General features: G+C 33.7%; 1 protein-coding gene and 1 long non-coding RNA gene across 5 annotated transcripts in view; one reads left to right on the top strand and one right to left on the bottom strand.

The window, feature by feature from the left end:
- Positions 1-407, top strand: part of aus (argus) — a 30627-nt gene extending 30220 nt beyond the window's left edge. For all 4 annotated transcript variants that reach the window (XM_089476149.1, XM_089476145.1, XM_018010153.2 and 1 more), the window contains exon 15: positions 127-407. In XM_089476149.1, the coding sequence (XP_089332275.1) occupies positions 127-278 (152 nt within the window). In that variant the 3' untranslated portion in view covers positions 279-407. The remainder of the gene's footprint in view (positions 1-126) is intronic.
- LOC108615796 (uncharacterized) lies at positions 126-26306 on the bottom strand. The gene is made up of 3 exons (XR_016271576.1): positions 26165-26306; positions 15407-25431; positions 126-15228 (listed from the first exon to the last, which is right to left on the bottom strand). It is a non-coding gene; the product is annotated as an uncharacterized LOC108615796 (long non-coding RNA).
- Positions 26307-27406: the final 1100 nt, after the last annotated feature.

The raw sequence follows: 27406 nt of genomic DNA, 5'->3' as shown, positions 1-27406 counted from the left end.
AGATAAGGATTCTGATCATCACCATCAGTTATTATATACATTTTTATTTATAATAGCTTCCATTTATTGATTCTATTATATGTCTTCATATATTATCGAATTCATTTTTGATTCTCTAATTTTCAGGCAAATGCGGTGAAACGGGGTCCAGTGCCAGCTCCTCAGCTCACTTGACCAGCTGGCTGTTGCTGTTAGTCATGTTGATGTGGCCAACGTTACTAGAATTGCACAACTTCAGCAATTTGGTAGATGGGTTAAGCCAAGGATCTGCTCACTAACCCAAGCAATTCCCATTCTGACGAAACATGTATACAAGACACACATTTAAGACTAATTGTACATTGCATATTGTATATGTAAGGCCTACGCGATCATAAACAATTTGAAATATCTTTTGCTGTATATAAGTTAGTTGTTTTTTATTATTATTAATTGAATTGAAACTATCTTGTTTTGTTTAGTTGTAAGTGCTTAATATTCAAATCAATATATATATATATATATATATATATATATATATATATATATATATATATACATATATACCAAAATTACTATTAAATGGTTTGCAAGAAAGCCTTAGAGCATGCGCTGTTTAGGCCTAGTAAAACGCGCCTGAATGCTAAAATCTAAATAAATATAAAAACACATGCAAAAAACAATTGCTATTTATTTGAAAAAGCAAATTAACTTTAATGCAAAAATGACTACATATACGAAAAGAAGCTAAAAGCTTAAAATTATGTATGCTAAATAGTGTTCTCTGCATTTATTTTTCTATATCATTTCGAAAAATAAAAACGTTTCCTATGACTAAAGTACACAATATATACACACATACACCTAAAGTGTGAAGCTAAGTGAACAAGAAAGTAAACGCAATTTGCTAGCAACTACGCATATGTATGTGAAAGTATAAATTAGTTTTCAAATTGTACAAAATAAGAAAAGAAAAAAAAAATGAAAGAAAAAATGAAAAGAAAACATATTTTGTTGTACAGTGCAAAATATTTCACAATAAACATACCTAAGCTAAATCCATATATATACATATATATATGGATATATATATATATCCATATATGTATGTTTAATACAATTTTGCATAGGATCACATTGGTTTCATACATACATAATTAATACCTTGCAAAACTAAGCACATAATACATACATATAGACTAATATATATATTGTATGATTCATAATTATAGCTGAAGGCATAAGAAATTGTAAAGTTTTATAAACTTTGAACTTTATTAAGTAGCTGGCACTCATATGTTCATAATCAATCAATCCAAAATGAAAACAAACACATACACAAAGGACGAGACAACAATGAATCAGCAAGAAATGCTTATAATAATTAGAGTGTTTAAGGCAATTAAGCGGTGATATAGGTCTAGAATAAACAAACACAACTGTAAAAGAACTGGCAGACGGACAGACATTGGAGATAAACCTAAATATTGAGTGCATCCAAAGGATTTCAGAAATTAGCATTTCCTTCGATTACATAGACTTAAAGAGAAAAAAAGATAAAAAAAAAAAAGAAAAACAAAAACATTTATGACCTAAAACAAAAGTCCAAGCGATTTCTCTAATTAACAATTCGAAGGCCTCTTCCAGGCACTTGCATAAATAACTAGTCAAAATTTTGTAAGGCCCCCTCTCCCGTTAAGCGATATAATGAAAACGAGAAACGTAAAAACCATGTATATAGCGAATGTTATGCGAATTGATTCCACACGAAATCGAAATTGTAACTAATTGCTAGTTAGCTAAAAAGAAAGTATTTGAGCAAACCATATATGAACTAAATTATATATCTAGACATTATGCAAAACGCTGGGGGTGTTTGGTTCGTAATAGAGTGGGCTAACTGTATAAGGGTTACATTATAAGGACTACGATATATTTAATATATACACACATATAACAGCGGAGATACTATGCAACAAAACGACAGCAAAAACAGTTTAAGAAAACACTCACTCTATGGCATCGAAGTTTCCTCCACTCATTCACTTATGCAATAGTTAGGAGAGGCGCTCGTAACACCACTTATAGAGCGTCGACACACCTCCCAGAATGAGACAAATCAATAAATAGCAATATCGTATAATGGTTAAAAAGGGCGCCAAAAGAAAGACAACAACAGCTAACACTAATATAACATACATATTTTTGAGTGTACCTATCAAATAAGTAAAATTCAAATTTGTTGTCAGCTTTTACTAAGTAAACATAAACAACACACTAAATAATTAAAAATACAAAAAACAAAAAAGAATACGAATGCATTTTAAACTTAAATAGCCATCTTTTAACATCCTGACCAATATCCAAAAGAATATTTGGGCACTACGATGTGCCCCATAGCTTTATCAGTCCGTCTGACTATTCCTATATAGAGATTTTGTTTTTTTCCCATAACTCGAAAACTATTTTATCTAAAATCATCTATTCTCCATATGCATACAAAGTCTTCGCCCAGATCGGACATAGCATTATATCTGTTGACGTTATTCAAAAATTTTTTTTTCTAAAATTGTGGAGAGCCACTCAAAAGTAACATACGCGTGTTATAGGCATCTCCCACTCGGATCCCCTCAATAAGAGCTCTCTGATTTGTAATTCGAAAAAATTTATATTTATACAATCGTTTACACTTTTGTCCAATTAGCTCCAGCCAATGTGCCGTAGTTCTCCTCATTCTTAAATGTGCTATCAGAAAAGTCACCCACAAATGTATTCGATATTTCGTAACAAAAAAAAAAAAAAAAAAAAAAAAAAAAAAAAAACACGAAAGAAAATATAATAAAAATTAATAATGAAATTCATATTTTTGTAAATAGTTAAAAGCAAATGCTTGAATTTTGATCCCAAGATTTATTCCTGTGTATGAGGCCACGACCACACCCTTTTTGCAGGCGCATGTGGATTCTCCGCCCCCGATTTGAATGTGAACGCTAAAGCATTTAGACATAAGGGATTTTTATATATGCGAATATATATGTATATATTCGTAAAGCGATTTTATAAATCATTTTAATTGTCTATTTTAAATGCAAAATATAAACAATGCGGAAATGAATTAGTTTAGTTGAATGTGTGTGAAAATATTTCTGCAATTTTTGTCAATAACGTTTTCGATGTTTTCGATTCCTTTGTATTATAAATTGTTTCAAATTTTTTAAGCAAATATAAATAAATAAATACAAACTAATTACAAATATATCACCAAACGTGTTTTGTTTTCAATAGAATCTAAAATAATAAAATTCAAATAGTGTTTGCAATCATTGAACGAAAATTCATATTATTTATAAATTATTAAATACAATTTAATTTATTCAAACAATTTCTTTTGACATTTCAATTTACAATTCATACTTAATATATTGTGTTCATGATCAAACTGATGTATCAATTGAATTGACTTTGACATTGATGTGTGACAGCAAATATTTATTGCAACAGGTCAAGATCAAGCGGCTGACGAGTCCATGAATTGGTGGGTAGTACAGGCCATTTTTCCTCAAAATCGCCAATGAATTCTTCGGCAGCATATTTAGACTATTTTCTTCTGGCAGCATTATAGAACCGACGTCCCAGTTCCAGTTCCAGGTCCAGTTCCAGACTGAGTTTTTCATCGTTGCTGTATTGAATATTTTGTATCTCTTTGTTCATATGTTTGGTGGGTGAGGTTTTTTGGTGGGTGGTTTTAATACCAAATGGGAGAAGGATTCTTTTTTAGTATTCGGAATGGGACAATGAGTACTGCATCATAAAACCTCACCCGAAAATCTGATGCATCTCACAAGTTGTACAATTTGGGAGGAGGGAGAGAGGAAGGTGAAAGTATCTCTGCATCAACAGCATACATATTATACTGCCATACATACATATATGTACGGTAAGGAGTATAGAAAAACAGTATATTAGAATGGCTGGTTAAAGTATTAAATGAACAAACGGATATACATATGCATAGTATATTTAGTCTATACATTGAGAAAAATAAATTAAAATGATTGTCGAGAAATGTAGATTGTTTTTTTTTTTATACTCATTCACGAAAATGAATTAGCATATTGGTTTTGTGCAATGTCCGTCTTCCTGTCCGTCTGTCCGTATAAACGCAATCTATTTCGGCGCTATTGAAGCTAGAGACTTGAAATTTGGAACACATACTCGTGTATATCTCTGATTTATAAAGTGTCAAAATTTTCCTGATCTGCCCACTAGGGGCGTGGCAAATCGGAAAATGCATTTTCCAATATGCCAGAAATCATGTTAGTTGAAGAGCTAGAAAGCTGAAATTGTATGTAGTATGGTATGTAGGTCCGCGTCGACCACCCTAGATCACAAGCTATGGCGGATATATCAGCTAGAGCGCTAAAATTTGCTCGTCAGCTAATATTATGATTCTATAAAGTCTAAATACAAAATTAATTGTGATATTTTAAATTCTGCTATTTTTTGGACACTATTGATGCCAGAGACCTCAACTTTTGTATATATACTCGTTCTGATCACCCAAGACCCAACAGGTTTGTTAGATATATGTTCGCCCAAAGGGGGCGTGCCAAACCGCAAAAGTTCATATCTACGAAAGTATAATAGTTAGAAGCTTCAAATTTATATAGTTAAGTTACCAGTAACCTCCTCTATAGATGACCTAAAAATAATTTTTACGCTTCTGTAGGGGCGTGGCATATCCAAAAATAAACTGTAATTTTCATATTTTTGAGGGTAAGCATTCAAACTTTGCAGTTAGAGTACCGTATTTTCTACAGTATTAGAGCGAAACTTAACTACTAATTTGGTAATGGGATGTGAATGAGTATTCCGCAGTCGGTAACGCCCGACCGCAACGTTCTTACTTGTTATACCCTGAACCCATTGAAAATGGGAAATCAGGGTATAATGGTTTTGTTAAAAGTATGTAACAGGCAGAAGGAGGCGTGGCAGACCCCACAAAGTATATATATTCTTGATCAGGGCGACGAGCTGAGTCGATTTGGCCCTGTCCGTCTGTCTGTCCGTCCGTCCGTCCGTCCGTCCGTCCGTCCGTCCGTCCGTATGTATGAACGCGTCGATTTCAGAAGATATAAGAGCTAGAGACTTCAATTTTTTTTTTAAATGTCCGTAATTACAGCGCGCATATCAAGTTTATCATTAAAAATCGATAACTCATCCCGATCTTTTTTTATCGATAAAAACCCTTATCGAAAACCAGTTATAAAATTATATCTTCTACACCCTTATTGCTAGAGTCTCCAAATTTTTAATGTATGCTTATATGCAATTTATACAATTTCGGTTTTTGTTAAAATTTACCCCCCACCCTTAAATTCACCCCCTCACCCTCACTTTTGTAAAAAGCGTATTTCAAATACTAGAGACTTGGGCTTTGGAATATACACACATGATCACCTTATGATTACGCTCTAAAAGTTTCATTAAGATCGTATGTCTACAAAAGATATTATTTAACAAATAAATTCTCATAATATTGCCCACACTGCAGCGCAGCCCAAGCGCAGTCGCTGCTTACTGCGCAGTTAGCAGATCGCAGGCTTATGCGTGCGTGTGGATGCATGTGTATGTATGTGTGCATAAAAGAAGTGCAGAATGAAGAGAATATCAGCTTGGAGGGTTCAGGGTATCTCCTAGTCGAGCAGTCTCGACTGGAGCTTTCTTACTTGTTTTTTAATATTTTAGTATGAAATTATATATTCATGATATATATATTCAGGGAATTCTTGATGTTCCGTTTCAAAAGTAGAATTAACAGGTGTATGTCAATTAAAAAATACCAAAACGTTTAACAAAAAATAACAGTTACGTCAATAGATTTGACTGTGAAAAAATTCAAAAGGGAGTACGAGAGTACATTTGTTTTTGTTGTCAGTAACGGCCAATATGTGTTCAAATTTTTGACATGGGCATTGAAATGTATTATGAAAATTATTAAATTTTTTACATTTTTGATGTATATATTTTATTAAAATCGAATATTCAATTAATAGTTTCGATTAATATCAGAAGGTTTGACCATTTGAAGTACTTTAAAACTCATTTTGCTGAGCGAAAATTCTTGCATTCTCCTCATCTTTTAAGAAAAAGTTAGTCTAGGCTTATTTATATTTTGTATATTTTTAAGATGTGTTTGTTTGTTGGCTTCTGGCTTTGGTCATGTAATATAAATATTACATATATACCGAATATTACGTTGCATTTGATTATAATTGTTCCGAAGCAGTCGTTTTCATCATGCGTGTGTAGTATTTCTTTGTAGATACTATGACCATAAGTAGATGATATGAAGTTAGAGTCCATAATTGATAATCTGATGGTCTATCAGTTGTCTTGCCATTTATACTTTCCATCAGTTCTACAAAATATATGTTATACTTTTTTATTTAGCCATAAAATTGTGGACTAAAATTGTATATCTGTTTTATGTGAATATTAGAAATCCATCATGTATATGATTAAAGGCGATTCCAAAAAATAAATATAAATAGAAATGTTTTTTCGTAAATGTAATTAAAATATATAAAATTTATATATAATTTTGCAAATAATTATCCAGTATTCCAGTTAAGTATGATATGATATATATATGATTATATCGAAGTGGGGCTTTCAATGCTGTGCGAAGATATGATATGAATATGTATTCAGCATTTCAGTTATGAATACATCGAAGTGAACATACGAGAATTTGTTGATAAGTCAGTGTGATTAGACTTAAGTGGGTAATAGAAGACAGTAGATATGTGGAACTTAAGAGACGAGAACATGTGCTATATGTGTATATCATGTATATCAATTTCTTCGTTAGCAATATATATTAGTTTTTGTATGAAAGACTACTCAAATTAAAATATATATGCCAATACTATTGGGAATGCGGATTAATCATATTTTTTAATTAAAATATTTTCAGTAGAGTACAAAACTTGGGTAACATTAACTTAAAATAAATAGTTGAAAGTTAGTGAAATATTAGAAATTGGAGTAGTCTTCCGAATAAAAAGGTAAAAAACGATTTTCGTCACCCAGATAAATAATTCAAATTTAGCAGTAAGCAATGTCAATGCTAATTACATAAGAAGTGCTGGGGCATATAAAATGTTAATGTTATTGATCTATATCACAAAGAAAACAAAATTGAAAAGCATGGATATGTATATATAGCGTTATTTTATATAGTTTTTCGTATATAACATTCATTGCTAATGTTGCAGTTAAAATGACGAAAATGAACAAACAAAACTGAAGAAGAAATGGAGTGTATTAAGGAAATTATTTTTATAGCATCATACATGTATTAGGAACATTGGAATGTGTATTAAAAAGCCCTGGTGCGCTTTTGAAGGTTTGAGCAATTTTCGTAGCTTACACACCACAAAATTTTAGACAGACTCATTGAACAACAAACAAATTATGTTTTTACAAATTCTTCGGTTTAACTAAGTGTTTGTACTGAAATTGTGGTATGTTGTTATGACTCTTTAAGTGCTTTAAGTGCCATAGAGAAAATAATAGTGAAGTTTTTATGTTTTCACACAACCGTTCGTTAGGTTTGACGCTGGTTTATAATACCCCTTTAAAAAATAAACAAAATTTTTTGTATACCCTTTTGCGTATAATAAGAAAAAATTTTTATATTCCGATGGAACGTTGTTTTATATTGATTTGCAATTTTATAAAACTGTTGATTGACTTAAAAGTTATTGTTTAAAGAGATCGTGTATAAATCGGATTGAAACAATATTGCCCATGTCAACAAGATGAAGAGTCTGACGTAACAAATAATGGCAGCGCCAGTGGTAATTATATCGTAGTTGATTGATACTTTTGAATATCTTTGAAGAACTTAGGGGTATTTCGGATTGATGTGTAGAAATCATAGTTTTCAGTAGCTGCGGAAATTCTCATACTCTTGTGTTAATTGTTGAGGAGCATCATGTTTGGGCTTTCGTTTTATTGTCACTCAAGCTTGTTCAAGTGTGTTTTCAGTGCGGATTAATTCGCTTACTGAGTATTGTAAAATATTGTCGTAGTAAAACTAAAAATTAAATGTATTGTCAATGACTATATTATGGCGTGAGTATTTTGGCTTACAACTTATGGGATTGTCTTCCAAAGTGCAGAAGTTTTCAAACAAAAATATTCATAATTCATAATTTGATTTTTACCGAAGCTATAAGGAGCCTCGTCAGGTATTTTTGTATAAATTTTCAATAAATTTTCTTTAACATACTTCAAAAGATAATATGGCTTTAATAATGAAGCGTTAAGAACATGAACAATATTATAAAATGTAAATAAATATAAATTACATAATCAACTCTGTTAGTGTGCAAGGCAAGCACAATACAAATGAATACATTTGTATATATATATATATATATATACACTCATGGTCAAATTAATAGGTGTGAAATTTTTTTTTTTTTTAAATGAGAATAACGTCTATATTTTTTCATGTAACTAAAAAATTTAATTTATATTAAAAAATAGACACATTATAGAATAACAACAACAAAAAACAAGTTTAAAAAATAATAATTTTTAGCATAATTTTGGCATACTTCACAAAAAACTCAAATTTTTGCTGGCCAGGTTAATAGGTGTACCCAGCAAATTAAAAAAAAAAAAGTTAAAAATTCTGAAATATTGTAGAATATTTAGAATATATTTGGATAAGTATGGTTAATACCCTGTATATCCGCTTTTATTCGCAATGACTTTGCTGATTCTTTGGGGCATAGACGATATTAACCTTCTACACCTTTCCACAGGAATGGTGCTCCATTCCTCCTGAGTATTTTCCAATAATTGGGTGTAATTGAAGCAGGTAGTCTTGAAAATTAGCCTTTTCAAGTGTCCCCAAAGGTTCTCAGTTGGATTGAGATCTGGAGACTGACTTGGCCACTCATAAACTTCAATTATATTTTCATGAAACCAATCCTTAACTACTGGAGAGTCCTATTTAGAATCGTTATCCTGTTGGAATTTCTATTTTAGAGGTATGTTGTCGTGGGCATATGGTAGCATAAAACACTACTCAATAGTTCCTTTTACAGAAATCTGTTTATTATGAAAATGGTCGATGGTGCATTTCAAAACCATGCCATGAAAAGCAGTCTCAAACCATTATGCCACCTCCTCCGTGCTTAACCGCCTTTTTTTTGTATATCTAGGATCCAATTCTTTGCCTTTAGGTCTTCGAACATTTATATTTGAGTCATTCTCAAAGAAATTTTTGTTTGTTTCATCACTCCAGAGAATGTTCCTCCATTTACGCTCTCCCTCTAAACCACACCAGGCCTTGTGAGTTTGAGCAAAATTAAGCCTCATCCGAATATTTGATTTACGCAATAGAGAAACCCTGCGAGCAACTCTCCCAGGTAGATTCGAGCTTAATAGAAGTCGACGAATAGTTCGTGCCGATACAACATTGCTCATTTCGATGGCAATCGCTCTCGAAGACTTAAAAGGATCCCTTTTAGCCAAGGTGACTATCCGGGAATCCTCTCTTACGGTGGTTTTCCTCCGGGCACCCGGCTTCTTTTTATCTTTTTTTGGTTTTAGAGCATTTGTAACGAAGTTTTCCGATCGTCCCATTAGTGAGGCAATGCATTTATAAGTTTTACCCTTTTCACGAAGCTTGAGAACAAGATTTCTCTCTTCAGCACTGCAGTGAACTCCACGACCCATCTAATTTTATTTAAATGTTGCAAATGAAAATTTTGATGCTTCAATCAAATTATATTCAATAAAAATACTACCTTTGCTTACTCAAAAAGTCTTTAATATTTTAATAATTTTTTGTTAAGTTAAACACACCTATTAATGTGTCCAGGTCAATTTTGAGGTAGAGAATGTATAACAGCCAAAACTTTTTAGCGAGTAAATTTTTTTGGAAGATTTACCTATTTCCTTTTCAAATAGTGTGGCCATACCTAACAAAAAAAATTTCGTGCTGATAGATGTTGTCAAACCGTAATTATTCTAAAATATGCTAGAATCTTTGGGTCACACCTATTAATTTGACCATGACTGTATATATATATATATATATATATATATATATATATATATATATATATAATACCTTTAAAGTATTGTGTTATAGATTTAAAAAAAATCTATATACAAATGCAATTAATTTCACCACTGATAAAAAGCTGAACGTTAAGGAAACTCTAGGAATTTAAACAGAGCTTCGAATGTGACCCATATAATTGAAGTAGGCTTTTAGTGAAAATAAATTTTTTCATCCAGATGAATAGTGTATAATTTATAAATAGCAATGTCAATACAAATTCAGTAAGAAGTGCCAAGACACACAAAATAATATATGTATTTCATGCATTGAAAGGATATATTATAGAACATTGATTATGTTTAAACTAAAGCGAAAGAATTAAAACCCAAAACATTTAATATTGTGGATGTGTAAAGAATTAGTGTTTGCATACAATCTATATAACAGGGAGCTATTAATGTTATTACAACCTATCTAAATTTTTGGCCAGTATAAATACACCTCCAACGTCATACAAAATTATTATTTTCACACGACTATACATATTTCACCACACCCTTTTCCACAATTTTTAGGTACCATAGGAAAATTATGTGTTTATACACTCTTAGTCAATGTTTGCATATCGTTCAAAAAAGGAATTTCGGTTTTACATACTAATTAGTTTAACGTAGTTTTGTAAAAACACACTCTTTAGTTTTACGCCACCTACCTAATGGGGACATTATGTCTTCACACAGTCTTTAGTTTTACGCAGTATTTGTGTACCTCCTAAATAATAGGGATATTGTGTCTTCACACACTTCTTAGTTTTACGCAGTGTTTGTGTACCTCCTACCTAATAGGGATATTGTGTCTTCACACACTCTCTTCAATTCTTCGCAGTGTTTGCGCATCATCTAATAGGGAATGTGTCTTTACGCACCGTAGTTTTACGTAGTTTTAGTGCACCATTTAAAATGGAAATTGCTTAGTTCGACGTAGTTTCTGTGTACCGTTTAAAAGGGAAATTATATCTTCACACACTTTATAGTTTTACACAGTGTTTGTGTACTCCCCACCTAATAGGAATATTGTGTCTTCACACTCTCTTCAATTCTTCGCAGTGTTTGCGTATAATCTAATAGGGAATGTGTTTTTACACAACGTAGTTTTACGCATTGATTGTGTACCTCCTACCTAATAAGGATATTGTGTCCTTACACACTCCTTAGTTTTACGCAGTGTTTGTGTACCTCCTACATAATAGGGTTATTGTGTCTTTACACACTCTTTATATTTGCGTAGTTTCAGTGTACCACCTACGTAATAAGGACATTATGTCTTCACACACTCCTTCGTTTGACGTAGTTTATGTGTACCAATTAATAGGGAAGTTATATATTCACACACTCATTAGATTTACGTAGTTTCTGTATACCATTTAATTGGGATATTATATCTTTATATGCTCTTTAGATTTACGCAGTGTTTGTGTACCTCCTACCTAAAAGGGACATTATGTATTCACACACTCTTTAGTTTTACGCAGTGTTTGTGTACCTCCTAGATTTACGTAGTTTATGTGTACCATCTAATAGGGAAGTTATATCTTTACACACTTTTTAGCTTTACGCAGTGTTTGTGTACCTCCTACCTAATAGGGATATTGTGTCGTTACACTCTCTCTTCAATTTCGCAATAAGGATATTGTGTCGTCACACACTCTTTAGTTTGACGTAGCTTATGTGTACCATTTAACAGGGAAATTATATCTTTATATGCTCTTTAGTTTTACGCAGTGTTTGTGTACCTCCTACCTAACAGGGACATTATGTCTTCACACACTCTTTAGTTTTACGCAGTATTTGTGTACCTCCTAAATAATAGGGATATTGTGTCTTCACACACTCCTTTGTTTGACGTAGTTTATGTGTACCAATAAATAGGGAAGTTATATATTCACACACTCATTAGATTTTCGTAGTTTCTGTGTACCATTTAATAGGGAAGTTATATCTTCACTCACTCTTTAGTTTTACGCAGTGTTTGTATACCTCCTACCTAATAGGGACATTATGTCTTCACACACTCCTTAGTTTTACGCAGTGTTTGTATACCTCCTACCTAATAGGGTTATTGTGTCTTTACACACTCTTTCTATTTGCGTAGTTTCAGTGTACCACCTATATAATAGGGACTATGTCTTCACACACTCTTTAGTGTTAAGCAGTGTTTGTGTACTCCCTGCCTTATAGGGATGTTGTGCCTTCATACACTCCCTTCAATTCTTCGCAGTGTTTGCGTATGATCTAATAGGGAATGTGTTTTCACACAGCGTAGTTTTACGCATTGATCGTGTACCTCCTACCTAATAGGGATATTGTGTCTGTACACACTCCTTAGTTTTACGCAGTGTTTGTGTACCTCCTACCTAACAGAGTTATTGTGTCTTTACACACTCTATATTTACGTAGTTTCAGTGTACCTACATAATAGGGACTTTTTGTCTTCACACACTCCTCAGTTTGACGTAGTTTATGTGTACCAATTAATAGGGAAGTTATATATTCACACACTCATTAGATTTACGTAGTTTCTGTGTACCATTTAATAGGGAAGTTATATCTTTACACACTCTTCGGTTTTACGCAGTGTTTGTGTACCTCCCACCTAATAGGGACATTATGTCTTCACACACTCCTCAGTTTGACGTAGTTTCTGTGTACCGTTTAAAAGGGAAATTATATCTTCACACACTCATTAGATTTACGTAATTTCTGTGTACCATTTAATTGGGATATATCTTTATATGCTCTTTAGTTTTACACAGTATTTGTGTACTCCGTACCTAATAGGGATAGTGTCTTCACACACTCTTTAGTTTTACGCAGTGTTTGTATACCTCCTACCTAACAGGGACATTATGTCTTCACACACTCTTTAGTTTTACGCAGTGTTTGTATACCTCCTACCTAATAGGGACATTATGTCTTCACACACTCCTTTGTTTGACGTAGTTTATGTGTACCAATTAATATGGAAGTTATATATTCACACACTCATTAGATTTACGTAGTTTCTGTGTACCATTTAATAGGGAAGTTATATCTTTACACACTCTTCGGTTTTACGCAGTGTTTGTGTACCTCCCACCTAATAGGGACATTATGTCTTCACACACTCCTCAGTTTGACGTAGTTTCTGTGTACCGTTTAAAAGGGAAATTATATCTTCACACACTCATTAGATTTACGTAGTTTCTGTGTACCATTTAATTGGGATATATCTTTATATGCTCTTTAGTTTTACGCAGTGTTTATGTACCTCCTACCTAACAGGGACATTATGTCTTCACACACTCTTTAGTTTTACGCAGTGTTTGTGTACCTCCCACCTAATAGGGACATTATGTCTTCACACACTCCTTTGTTTGACGTAGTTTATGTGTACCAATTAATAGGGAAGTTATATATTCACACACTCATTAGATTTACGTAATTTCTGTGTACCATTTAATAGGGAAGTTATATCATCTTCACACACTCTTTACTTTTACGCAGTGTTTGTGTATGTCCTACCTAATAGGGGCATTATGTCTTCACACATTCCTTAGTTTTACGCAGTGTTTGTATACCTCCTACCTAATAGGGTTATTGTGTCTTTACATACTCTTTATATTTACGTAGTTTCAGTGTACCACCTACATAATAGGGACTTTATATCTTCACACACTCCTCAGTTTGACGTAGTTTTTGTGTACCGTTTAAAAGGGAAATTTTGTCTTTACACACTCATTAGATTTACGTAGTTTCTGTGTAACAACTACCTAATAGGGACATTATGTCTTTACACACTCCTTTGTTTGACGTAGTTTATGTGTACCAATTAATAGGGAAGTTATATATTCACACACTCATTAGATTTTCGTAGTTTCTGTGTAACATTTAATAGGGAAGTTATATCTTTACACACTTTTTAGCTTTACGCAGTGTTTGTATACCTCCTACCTAATAGGGTTATTGTGTCTTTACACTCTCTTTATATTTACGTAGTTTCAGTGTACCACCTACATAATAGGGACCTTATATCTTCACACATTCCTCAGTTTGACGTAGTTTCTGTGTGCCGTTTAAAAGGGACATTTTGTCTTCACACACTCATTAGATTTACGTAATTTCAGTGTAACACCTACCTAATAGGGACATTATGTCTTCACACACTCCTTCGTTTGACGTAGTTTATGTGTACCAATTAATAGGGAAGTTATATATTCACACACTCATTAGATTTACGTAGTTTCTGTGTACCATTTAATAGGGAAGTTATATTTTTACACACTTTTTAGCTTTACGCAGTGTTTGTGTACCTCCTAGATTTACGTATGTATGTCCTACATAATAGGGGCATTATGTCTTCACACATTCCTTAGTTTGACGTAGTTTATTTGTAACATTTAATAGGGAAGTTATATCTTTACACACTCTTCGGTTTTACGCAGTGTTTGTGTACCTCCCACCTAATAGGGACATTATGTCTTCACACACTCCTCAGTTTGACGTAGTTTCTGTGTACCGTTTAAAAGGGAAATTATATCTTCACACACTCATTAGATTTACGTAGTTTCTGTGTACCATTTAATTGGGATATATCTTTATATGCTCTTTAGTTTTACGCAGTGTTTGTGTACCTCCTACCTAACAGGGACATTATGTCTTCACACACTCTTTAGTTTTACGCAGTGTTTGTATACCTCCTACCTAATAGGGACATTATGTCTTCACACACTCCTTTGTTTGACGTAGTTTTTGTGTACCAATTAATAGGGAAGTTATATATTCACACACTCATTAGATTTACGTAGTTTCTGTGTACCATTTAATAGGGAAGTTATATCTTTACACACTCTTCGGTTTTACGCAGTGTTTGTGTACCTCCCACCTAATAGGGACATTATGTCTTCACACACTCCTCAGTTTGACGTAGTTTCTGTGTACCGTTTAAAAGGGAAATTATATCTTCACACACTCATTAGATTTACGTAATTTCTGTGTACCATTTAATTGGGATATATCTTTATATGCTCTTTAGTTTTACACAGTATTTGTGTACTCCGTACCTAATAGGGATAGTGTCTTCACACACTCTTTAGTTTTACGCAGTGTTTGTATACCTCCTACCTAATAGGGACATTATGTCTTAACACACTTTTTTATTTGACGTAGTTTATGTGTACCAATTAATAGGGAAGTTATATATTCACACACTCATTAGATTTACGTAGTTTCTGTGTACCATTTAATTGGGATATATCTTTATATGCTCTTTAGTTTTACGCAGTGTTTGTGTACCTCCTACCTAACAGGGACATTATGTCTTCACACACTCTTTAGTTTTACGCAGTATTTGTGTACCTCCTAAATAATAGGGATATTGTGTCTTCACACACTCCTTTGTTTGACGTAGTTTATGTGTACCAATAAATAGGGAAGTTATATATTCACACACTCATTAGATTTTCGTAGTTTCTGTGTACCATTTAATAGGGAAGTTATATCTTTACACACTCTTCGGTTTTACGCAGTGTTTGTGTACCTCCTACCTAATAGGGACATTATGTCTTCACACACTCCTTAGTTTTACGCAGTGTTTGTGTACCTCCTACCTAATAGAGTTATTGTGTCTTTACACACTCTTTATATTTGCGTAGTTTCAGTGTACCACCTACGTAATAAGGACATTATGTCTTCACACACTCCTTCGTTTGACGTAGTTTATGTGTACCAATAAATAGGGAAGTTATATATTCACACACTCATTAGATTTTCGTAGTTTCTGTGTACCATTTAATAGGGAAGTTATATCTTCACACACTCTTTAGTTTTACGAAGTGTTTGTATACCTCCTACCTAATAGGGACATTATGTCTTCACACACTCCTTAGTTTTACGCAGTGTTTGTATACCTCCTACCTAATAGGGTTATTGTGTCTTTACACACTCTTTCTATTTGCGTAGTTTCAGTGTACCACCTATATAATAGGGACTATGTCTTCACACACTCTTTAGTGTTAAGCAGTGTTTGTGTACTCCCTGCCTTATAGGGATGTTGTGTCTTCATACACTCCCTTCAATTCTTCGCAGTGTTTGCGTATGATCTAATAGGGAATGTGTTTTCACACAGCGTAGTTTTACGCATTGATCGTGTACCTCCTACCTAATAGGGATATTGTGTCTTTACACACTCCTTAGTTTTACGCAGTGTTTGTGTACCTCCTACCTAACAGAGTTATTGTGTCTTTACACACTCTATATTTACGTAGTTTCAGTGTACCTACATAATAGGGACTTTTTGTCTTCACACACTCCTCAGTTTGACGTAGTTTATGTGTACCAATTAATAGGGAAGTTATATATTCACACACTCATTAGATTTACGTAGTTTCTGTGTACCATTTAATAGGGAAGTTATATCTTTACACACTCTTCGGTTTTACGCAGTGTTTGTGTACCTCCCACCTAATAGGGACATTATGTCTTCACACACTCCTCAGTTTGACGTAGTTTCTGTGTACCGTTTAAAAGGGAAATTATATCTTCACACACTCATTAGATTTACGTAATTTCTGTGTACCATTTAATTGGGATATATCTTTATATGCTCTTTAGTTTTACACAGTATTTGTGTACTCCGTACCTAATAGGGATAGTGTCTTCACACACTCTTTAGTTTTACGCAGTGTTTGTATACCTCCTACCTAACAGGGACATTATGTCTTCACACACTCTTTAGTTTTACGCAGTGTTTGTATACCTCCTACCTAATAGGGACATTATGTCTTCACACACTCCTTTGTTTGACGTAGTTTATGTGTACCAATTAATATGGAAGTTATATATTCACACACTCATTAGATTTACGTAGTTTCTGTGTACCATTTAATAGGGAAGTTATATCTTTACACACTCTTCGGTTTTACGCAGTGTTTGTGTACCTCCCACCTAATAGGGACATTATGTCTTCACACACTCCTCAGTTTGACGTAGTTTCTGTGTACCGTTTAATTGGGATATATCTTTATATGCTCTTTAGTTTTACGCAGTGTTTGTGTACCTCCTACCTAACAGGGACATTATGTCTTCACACACTCTTTAGTTTTACGCAGTATTTGTGTACCTCCTAAATAATAGGGATATTGTGTCTTCATACACTCCTTTGTTCGACGTAGTTTATGTGTACCAATAAATAGGGAAGTTATATATTCACACACTCATTAGATTTACGTAGTTTCTGTGTACCATTTAATTGGGATATTATATCTTTATATGCTCTTTAGTTTTACGCAGTGTTTGTGTACCTCCTACCTAAAAGGGACATTATGTATTCACACACTCTTTAGTTTTACGCCGTGTTTGTGTACCTCCTATCTAATAGGGATATTGTGTCTTTACACTCTCTTTATATTTACGTAGTTTCAGTGTACCACCTACATAATAGGGACCTTATATCTTCACACATTCCTCAGTTTGACGTAGTTTCTGTGTACCGTTTAAAAGGGAAATTATATCTTTACACACTCATCAGATTTACGTAGTTTCTGTGTAACATTTAATTGGGATATATCTTTATATGCTCTTTAGTTTTACGCAGTGTTTGTGTACCTCCTAGATTTACGTATGTATGTCCTACATAATAGGGGCATTATGTCTTCACACATTCCTTAGTTTGACGTAGTTTATTTGTACCATTTAATAGGGAAGTTATATCTTTACACACTCTTCGGTTTTATGCAGTATTTGTGTACCTCCTAAATAATAGGGATATAGTGTCTTCACACACTCTTTAGTTTTACGCAGTGTTTGTATACCTCCTACCTAATAGGGTTATTGTGTCTTTACACTCTCTTTATATTTACGTAGTTTCAGTGTACCACCTACATAATAGGGACCTTATATCTTCACACATTCCTCAGTTTGACGTAGTTTCTGTGTACCGTTTAAAAGGGACATTTTGTCTTCACACACTCATTAGATTTACGTAATTTCAGTGTAACACCTACCTAATAGGGACATTATGTCTTCACACACTCCTTCGTTTGACGTAGTTTATGTGTACCAATTAATAGGGAAGTTATATATTCACACACTCATTAGATTTTCGTAGTTTCTGTGTAACATTTAATAGGGAAGTTATATCTTTACACACTTTTTAGCTTTACGCAGTGTTTGTGTACCTCCTACCTAATAGGGATATTGTGTCGTCACACTCTCTCTTCAATTTCGCAATAAGGATATTGTGTCGTCACACACTCTTTAGTTTGACGTAGCTTATGTGTACCATTTAACAGGGAAATTATATCTTTATATGCTCTTTAGTTTTACGCAGTGTTTGTGTACCTCCGACCTAATAGGGACATTTTGTCTTCACACACTCATTAGATTTACGTAATTTCAGTGTAACACCTACCTAATAGGGACATTATGTCTTCACATACTCCTTCGTTTGACGTAGTTTATGTGTACCAATTAATAGGGAAGTTATATATTCACACACTCCTTAGTTTGACGTAGTTTCTGTGTACCGTTTAAAAGAGAAATTATATCTTCACACACTTTTTAGTTTTACGCATTATTTGTGTCTTCACACACTCTTTTCAATTCTTCGCAGTGTTTGCGTATCATCTAATAGTGAATGTGTTTTTACACAGCGTAGTTTTACGCATTGATTGTGTACCTCCTACCTAATAGGGATATTGTGTCTTTACACACTCCTTAGTTTTACGCAGTATTTGTGTACCTCCTAAATAATAGGGATATTGTGTCTTCACACACTCTTTAGTTTTACGCAGTGTTTGTATACCTCCTACCTAATAGGGTTATTGTGTCTTTACACTCTCTTTATATTTACGTAGTTTCAGTGTACCACCTACATATAGGGACCTTATATCTTCACACATTCCTCAGTTTGACGTAGTTTCTGTGTACCGTTTAAAAGGGACATTTTGTCTTCACACACTCATTAGATTTACGTAATTTCAGTGTAACACCTACCTAATAGGGACATTATGTCTTCACACACTCCTTCGTTTGACGTAGTTTATGTGTACCAATTAATAGGGAAGTTATATATTCACACACTCATTAGATTTACGTAGTTTCTGTGTACCATTTAATTGGGATATATCTTTATATGCTCTTTAGTTTTACGCAGTGTTTGTGTACCTCCTACCTAACAGGGACATTATGTCTTCACACACTCTTTAGTTTTACGCAGTATTTGTGTACCTCCTAAATAATAGGGATATTGTGTCTTCATACACTCCTTTGTTCGACGTAGTTTATGTGTACCAATAAATAGGGAAGTTATATATTCACACACTCATTAGATTTTCGTAGTTTCTGTGTACCATTTAATAGGGAAGTTATATATTCACACACTCTTTAGTTTTACGAAGTGTTTGTATACCTCCTACCTAATAGGGACATTATGTCTTTACATTTTGTCTTCACACACTCATTAAATTTACGTAATTTCAGTGTAACACCTACCTAATAGGGACATTATGTCCTCACACACTCCTTTGTTTTACGTAGTTTATGTGTACCAATTAATAGGGAAGTTATATATTCACACACTCATTAGATTTACGTAGTTTCTGTGTACCATTTAATAGGGAAGTTATATCTTTACACACTTTTTAGCTTTACGCAGTGTTTGTGTACCTCCTAGATTTACGTATGTATGTCCTACCTAATAGGGGCATTATGTCTTCACACATTCCTTAGTTTGACGTAGTTTATTTGTACCATTTAATAGGGAAGTTATATCTTTACACACTCTTCGGTTTTACGCAGTGTTTGTGTACCTCCTACCTAATAGGGACATTATGTCTTCACACACTCCTTCGTTTGACGTAGTTTATGTGTACCAATTAATAGGGAAGTTATATATTCACACACTCCTTAGTTTGACGTAGTTTCTGTGTACCGTTTAAAAGAGAAATTATATCTTCACACACTTTTTAGTTTTACGCATTATTTGTGTACCTCCTACCTAATAGGGATATTGTGTCTTTACACACTCCTTAGTTTTACGCAGTGTTTGTATACCTCCTACCTAATAGGGTTATTGTGTCTTTACACTCTCTTTATATTTACGTAGTTTCAGTGTACCACCTACATAATAGGGACCTTATATCTTCACACATTCCTCAGTTTGACGTAGTTTCTGTGTACCGTTTAAAAGGGACATTTTGTCTTCACACACTCATTAGATTTACGTAATTTCAGTGTAACACCTACCTAATAGGGACATTATGTCTTCACACACTCCTTCGTTTGACGTAGTTTATGTGTACCAATTAATAGGGAAGTTATATATTCACACACTCATTAGATTTACGTAGTTTCTGTGTACCATTTAATTGGGATATATCTTTATATGCTCTTTAGTTTTACGCAGTGTTTGTGTACCTCCTACCTAATAGGGATATTGTGTCTTTACACACTCCTTAGTTTTACGCAGTGTTTGTATACCTCCTACATAATAGGGTTATTGTGTCTTTACACACTTCTTAGTTTTACGCAGTGTTTGTGTACCTCCTACCTAATAGGGATATTGTGTCTTCACACACTCTCTTCAATTCTTCGCAGTGTTTGCGCATCCTCTAATAGGGAATGTGACTTTACGCACCGTAGTTTTACGTAGTTTTAGTGCACCATTTAAAATGGAAATTGCTTAGTTCGACGTAGTTTCTGTGTACCGTTTAAAAGGGAAATTATATCTTCACACACTTTATAGTTTTACACAGTGTTTGTGTACTCCCCACCTAATAGGAATATTGTGTCTTCACACACTTTCTTCAATTCTTCGCAGTGTTTGCGTATAATCTAATAGGGAATGTGTTTTTACACAGCGTAGTTTTACGCATTGATTGTGTACCTCCTACCTAATAAGGATATTGTGTCCTTACACACTCCTTAGTTTTACGCAGTGTTTGTGTACCTCCTACATAATAGGGTTATTGTGTCCTTACACACTCCTTAGTTTTACGCAGTGTTTGTGTACCTCCTACATAATAGGGTTATTGTGTCTTTACACACTCTTTATATTCGCGTAGTTTCAGTGTACCACCTACGTAATAAGGACATTATGTCTTCACACACTCCTTCGTTTGACGTAGTTTATGTCTACCAATTAATAGGGAAGTTATATATTCACACACTCATTAGATCTACGTAGTTTCTGTGTACCATTTAATTGGGATATTATATCTTTATATGCTCTTTAGTTTTACGCAGTGTTTGTGTACCTCCTACCTAAAAGAGACATTATGTATTCACACACTCTGTAGTTTTACGCAGTGTTTGTGTACCTCCTATCTAATAGGGATATTGTGTCTTTACACTCTCTTTATATTTACGTAGTTTCAGTGTACCACCCACATAATAGGGACTTTATATCTTCACACACTCCTCAGTTTGACGTAGTTTCTGTGTACCGTTTAAAAGGGAAATTTTATCTTTACACACTCATTAGATTTACGTACTTTCAGTGTAACACCTACCTAATAGGGACATTATGTCTTCACACGTTCCTTAGTTTGACGTAGTTTATTTGTACCATTTAATAGGGAAGTTATATCTTTACACACTCTTCGGTTTTACGCAGTGTTTGTGTACCTCCTACCTAATAGGGACATTATGTCTTCACACACTCCTTCGTTTGACGTAGTTTATGTGTACCAATTAATAGGGAAGTTATATATTCACACACTCCTTAGTTTGACGTAGTTTCTGTGTACCGTTTAAAAGAGAAATTATATCTTCACACACTTTTTAGTTTTACGCATTATTTGTGTCTTCACACACTCTTTTCAACTCTTCGCAGTGTTTGCGTATCATCTAATAGTGAATGTGTTTTTACACAGCGTAGTTTTACGCATTGATTGTGTACCTCCTACCTAATAGGGATATTGTGTCTTTACACACTCCTTAGTTTTACGCAGTGTTTGTGTACCTCCTACCTAATAGGGATATTGTGTCTTCACACACTCTCTTCAATTCTTCGCAGTGTTTGCGCATCATCTAATAGGGAATGTGTTTTTACACAGCGTAGTTTTACGCATTGATTGTGTACCTCCTACCTAATAAGGATATTGTGTCCTTACACACTCCTTAGTTTTACGCAGTGTTTGTGTACCTCCTACATAATAGGGTTATTGTGTCTTTACACACTCTTTATATTTGCGTAGTTTCAGTGTACCACCTACGTAATAAGGACATTATGTCTTCACACACTCCTTCGTTTGACGTAGTTTATGTGTACCAATTAATAGGGAAGTTATATATTCACACACTCATTAGATTTACGTAGTTTCTGTGTACCATTTAATTGGGATATTATATCTTTATATGCTCTTTAGTTTTACGCAGTGTTTGTGTACCTCCTACCTAAAAGGGACATTATGTATTCACATACTCATTAGTTTTACGCAGTGTTTGTGTACCTCCTAGATTTACGTAGTTTATGTGTACCATTTAATAGGGAAGTTGTGTATGTCCTACCTTATAGGGGCATTATGTATTCACACACTCTTTAGTCTTACGCAGTGTTTGTGTACCGTTTAAAAGGGAAATTATATCTTCACACACTTTTTAGTTTTACACAGTATTTGTGTACTCCCTACTTAATAGGAATATTATGTCTTCACACACTCTCTTCAATTCTACGCAGTGTTTGTGTATGCCCTACCTAAAAGGGACATTATGTAGTCACACACTCCTTAGTTTGACGTAGTGTGGACCATTTAATAGGGAAGTTATATCTTTACACACTCTTCGGTTTTACGCATTGTTTGTGTACCTCCTACCTAAAAGGGACATTATGTAGTCACACACTCCTTAGTTTGACGTAGTGTGGACCGTTTAATAGGGAAGTTATATCTTTACACACTTTTTAGTTTTACGCAGTATTTGTGTACCTCCTACATAATAGGGTTATTGTGTCTTTACACACTCTTTATATTTACTTAGTTTTAGTGTACCATTTAATAAGTTTAGTTTTACGTATATTTAGTGTAGCACCTACCTTGTATGGAATTTAGTGCTCATAAACTCTACAAGTTTATTGTATCACTGGGTAATGTTTATAGTTTGTCAGTATTATCTCCCACTTTGTCGCAGATTGCGTTCCTATATTTCTTTTTCATCTACATTTTATCTTTTAGTTTTAGTGTACCATATAATATGCTGTTTCCGTTCACAAGGAAAATTAATATTTTAAACCACCTATAAATTTTTATATTTTCGGTTCATTGAACTCGTATTGTATACCGCAGAATAAATAAGTTTTGTGTTTCACGTATATATGCGTTATTTTGGCGGTGGTATTATAAATTCCTTGATATTAAGTAAATATAGTATGGGCCGTTTTTCTATAACGCAAGTTTTGGATAAAGCCTATCTCTTTAGGCCATGTTATCAATAGTTGTCAAATATAATGCACATCATATCTCATCTATTATATTTTTCTTGGCCCAAAGGCAGTATTTTTAGTATTTTCACTCGAAGCTCCCACGTAAAAGAATTTTTTATATTCGTTCGTAATTTGACGAGGTTTTATATAGATTTGTAATTTCCCAAATAATTCATTAAGAGGGTTGTTCAAAATTTTGAATAAATCTTTAGAAATATTGCCCTTTTTATAAAATCAAGATGCAGACGTCACAAATGGTGGCAGCTGCAGTTTCAATTTGACTATAATTGTGAACCTTTGAAGAACTTAGGAAGGTTTTTACGGATTGGTGTATAGAAAACGTGTTTTTAGTAGCTGCAGAAATCCTCATGCAGGATCATGTGTAGGGGGGCTTATATTACTTTTTTTTTTATTGATGTTGAAGTTTCATAATTCAGTAACATTTGCGATCGCAATTGTAAGAATTGTCTAAGTTTTACTAGAAATATTTTGGGCGCTAAACTCCGTCTGTGATATAATTAAAAACCAAAGATGTATGAATAGACCCTTTTATAATCATTTCAACAAAATCGTCGAGAATTGTGAAAAATCGTGAAATATTTGGTTTAAATTTCGACTTTATTTAACCATCATATATGTAGGAGTACATATTACTATAATAACTCGAATATGTTGGATAAATATTAGTTGAGATAGTTAAAAACTAGAAATCTTATAAGTTTCATTTCTTAGCTTCAGAAAATGTTCAAATAAGGTTCATAGCTTTTGAAATCTAATCAATTTTCTTTTTACCATTAATGATTTTATATACCGCTCTGAATAACGTCAATGTACCATACGCATGTTTTCTTAGACATATTTTCAATAATGTTGGTTTAAAGATTAAATCTTCCTTAATATTTTATGATAATATATGAATTATTAATATTTTAACTGAGTCGCTAAAATATATTTAAGATTTTTATTCATATATAAGAGGATTTGTATATGCTACGTCGGAAAAAGCATGTGAGTGTGGCTTCCTTAGATTTTTAATTATTTTGTGAATAAACCTGGGGGTTTATTTAGGTTTAGATCTGTGTCCCTTCCTCCGCTTATGATGATTCGACTGAAATTTCTTTTAGAATTTAAGCTTAAAATAAAAATATGGCGAACAATTGTTTCGAAATTTATTGATCTCAGATTTCATTTATTCTTTTTTGTTTGTAGCTTCTTTTCTGTTTGGTGAGCTCTTTCATATTTTTTTCTTTTTTTTCTTCTCATTTTCTTTAAGTGAGTTGGACAAATGTAATTACAAGAATAGACAAGTTTTCTTAAATCTTGGATTTAAACAAAAACAGAAGAAATAAATTGTTTCGTATTTTTTTACAGTTTCGGGTATTTTATGAGTTAAGCCACGCTTGTCGTGTGCTCGTAAATGTTTACGTTAACAAAGAAAAAAAAAATATAAAGTAAATAAAATATTTTCTACAGTTTAGGCTTTGCGCGAAATGAACGCGCAATCGGTTGCTACTCCAGATACTAGATATATATGTATATCTATCGATGTCAGTAGAGTGTTGTATCTATTCGATCAGTATTGAGATAACGGTCGATGGTAGGTGAATAATAGACGACCGTTTATATAACGTATGTATTTGGGCGCCTTTCTTTCGAACAAGTCTTAGCAGAGCAGAGAAGTCGATACGGCTTCCTATATATATTCAATCCACGCAATCACAATCTGATAAAAACGATGTTTAGTACCCCTGTGTAGGCCGCGACACACACACACATTTGGTCGCAGTTTAGTTTAGATATACTCTCACGGCTACATGGGACCGAACAAGCAGCATTTTGAGCTAATTGTAAGGTTTTTCTCACGCATTGCGATCAAGTTCGATCGCGTATCAACTTTCAACGCCCAACTATAAAGTTTAGAGAAAGAAATACATATTGCTTGGTTAACGTGTATAACAATGATCAAAGTGACAGTTTATAAATAAGATTAACAACTAAGGCTATAAACGACTAAAGAACTTATGACTTAGTTACTAAAAGAATTACCAATTATAAGCGACAGTTAAAGAAGACGTCTTATATACATGTCATTTTTATATACATATGTATACGTAAAGAAAGAGATGGAAACACACACAAATACACTTGAAAATGGGTGGGACAAACAACCCACCACGAGGTGAGTTTATTGCAGCTGCTGCCTTGCCTTGCGGAACGGTGTCTGCGTAAGGGCAAGCGAGATAGAAATACGTGTATACGAGTTTTGTATGTACATGAAATACAATGCTGTTACATGTTAGAGCAGGCCAGCTGCTTTCCTTTCAGGGGTTTAAGCAACGAACAGTAGAGAATTTGCTTGATGTGGCCGAAAAAGTATACATAACCGGATGGATGGGGTGAAAATTGTTCTAGAAGCTTCGAAAGCAGTATATGTATTACGCAGTAGAATTCAATATTAAAAAAATTACACAATATTTGCCAATATAAGAGTAAACGCTTACTTTGGAATGTAAAAGTTACGCTGACGTCACATTTATAAATGCTTCAAATTTCAAATACGTGAGAAATAAAACTAGGCCTTATGCATATTTCGCTTACGTATAACAAGTAAAAAGCTGGTTTCGCTGTTTCGGTTTATACCTGTCTTCCTAAACTCCAAACTCCTCAATTCCAGGTCAGAACATACACTCCGGGGTCTGGCTATAATTTTTGCCTGCCTCAGCAATTTTGTTACAAGCTCCTGGCATCTGCCTCTGCCTGCCTACAGTGTAATTTCTCTAGCCGAATGTGGGGAAAAACTTGGCCATTGATTTCCTGTTTAACCATTTCCTCATTGTGAAAATGCCTCAAAAGTGCCCACGACGATGACGACAAGCAGATTATCTTTTCCTTGCTCACAGCAAAAAGCTCAAAGGGCGCTATCAACTATTTCAGTCGACGTGCCATAATATAGCTCCGCAGTTTTGCCTTTCCCACAGATTCTGCACACTTTTTCATTGCAGTTGAGTAATCTATATATAGCAACTATGCACTACTTCAAGAGAATCTTCTCTATCAAACTTTTTTACTTTCACTGGAGAACTTCACTTTAACACTTATTACTTTCGAATGACTGCGATGTGAGTAGTCCGCCTGTATTTATACCCAGAGTCTGCTGCCTTCTGGATGATTCTAGAGAAATCGATTTGTCTCCCTTGTGCTCTTTACAATTTGATCAATAGAGTGAGTGAATACACTGCTAAGTGTTGACTGGCTGACTGCTTGGTATACTCTTGCCCAAGCTGCAAATTTTCGTTCTAGAATTTACCACATTCTAGGGTGGATTGAAATATATATGTATGTATATACATCAGCGCATATGCATAGCAAAAATATATGTACATATGAATATGCATTTTTTTAAACTCATATGTGGTTATAGATCGAGTTTATTAAAGTGGACAGGCAAATTTCCATTTATAAATTACATATGTATGTACATGTGTATGTATGTATGTACACATATATGCTTTTTTTTGTGCTGCCAGACATCTTTTGTGCGAGGGGGATAGCAACACACACTCTGACAGGCTTGCCAGACGGGGCTGTGGAAATTTCTAGTAATGCGCGCGTCATTCGAATGTGCTGTTCAATTCTGTTATACTATAACGGTAGACTTAACTTTGTTATACACGTAGGTGTAGTTCCAATATGAATGAATTAAAGACGAATTGTACAAATGTTTTGATGTATGCAAAAAATTAAAAAAAAAGAAAAATAAATAAATAATAATAATAAAATAATATGTTTATATACAAATTGTTTGAAATTATTAATAATTGGTATAGTCAAGATTACCAGAAATTTGTAGGCAATGTTTTATTTAATTTTGTTATGCCTTAG

Source organism: Drosophila arizonae, chromosome 2, assembly GCF_054131065.1.
Source record: "Drosophila arizonae isolate 15081-1271.41 chromosome 2, UAZ_ARI_1.0, whole genome shotgun sequence".
Classification (NCBI taxonomy): Eukaryota; Metazoa; Arthropoda; class Insecta; order Diptera; family Drosophilidae; genus Drosophila; species Drosophila arizonae.
The sequence above is the reverse complement of the archived record's forward strand: the minus strand, read 5'-3'. Positions and strand labels throughout refer to the sequence as shown.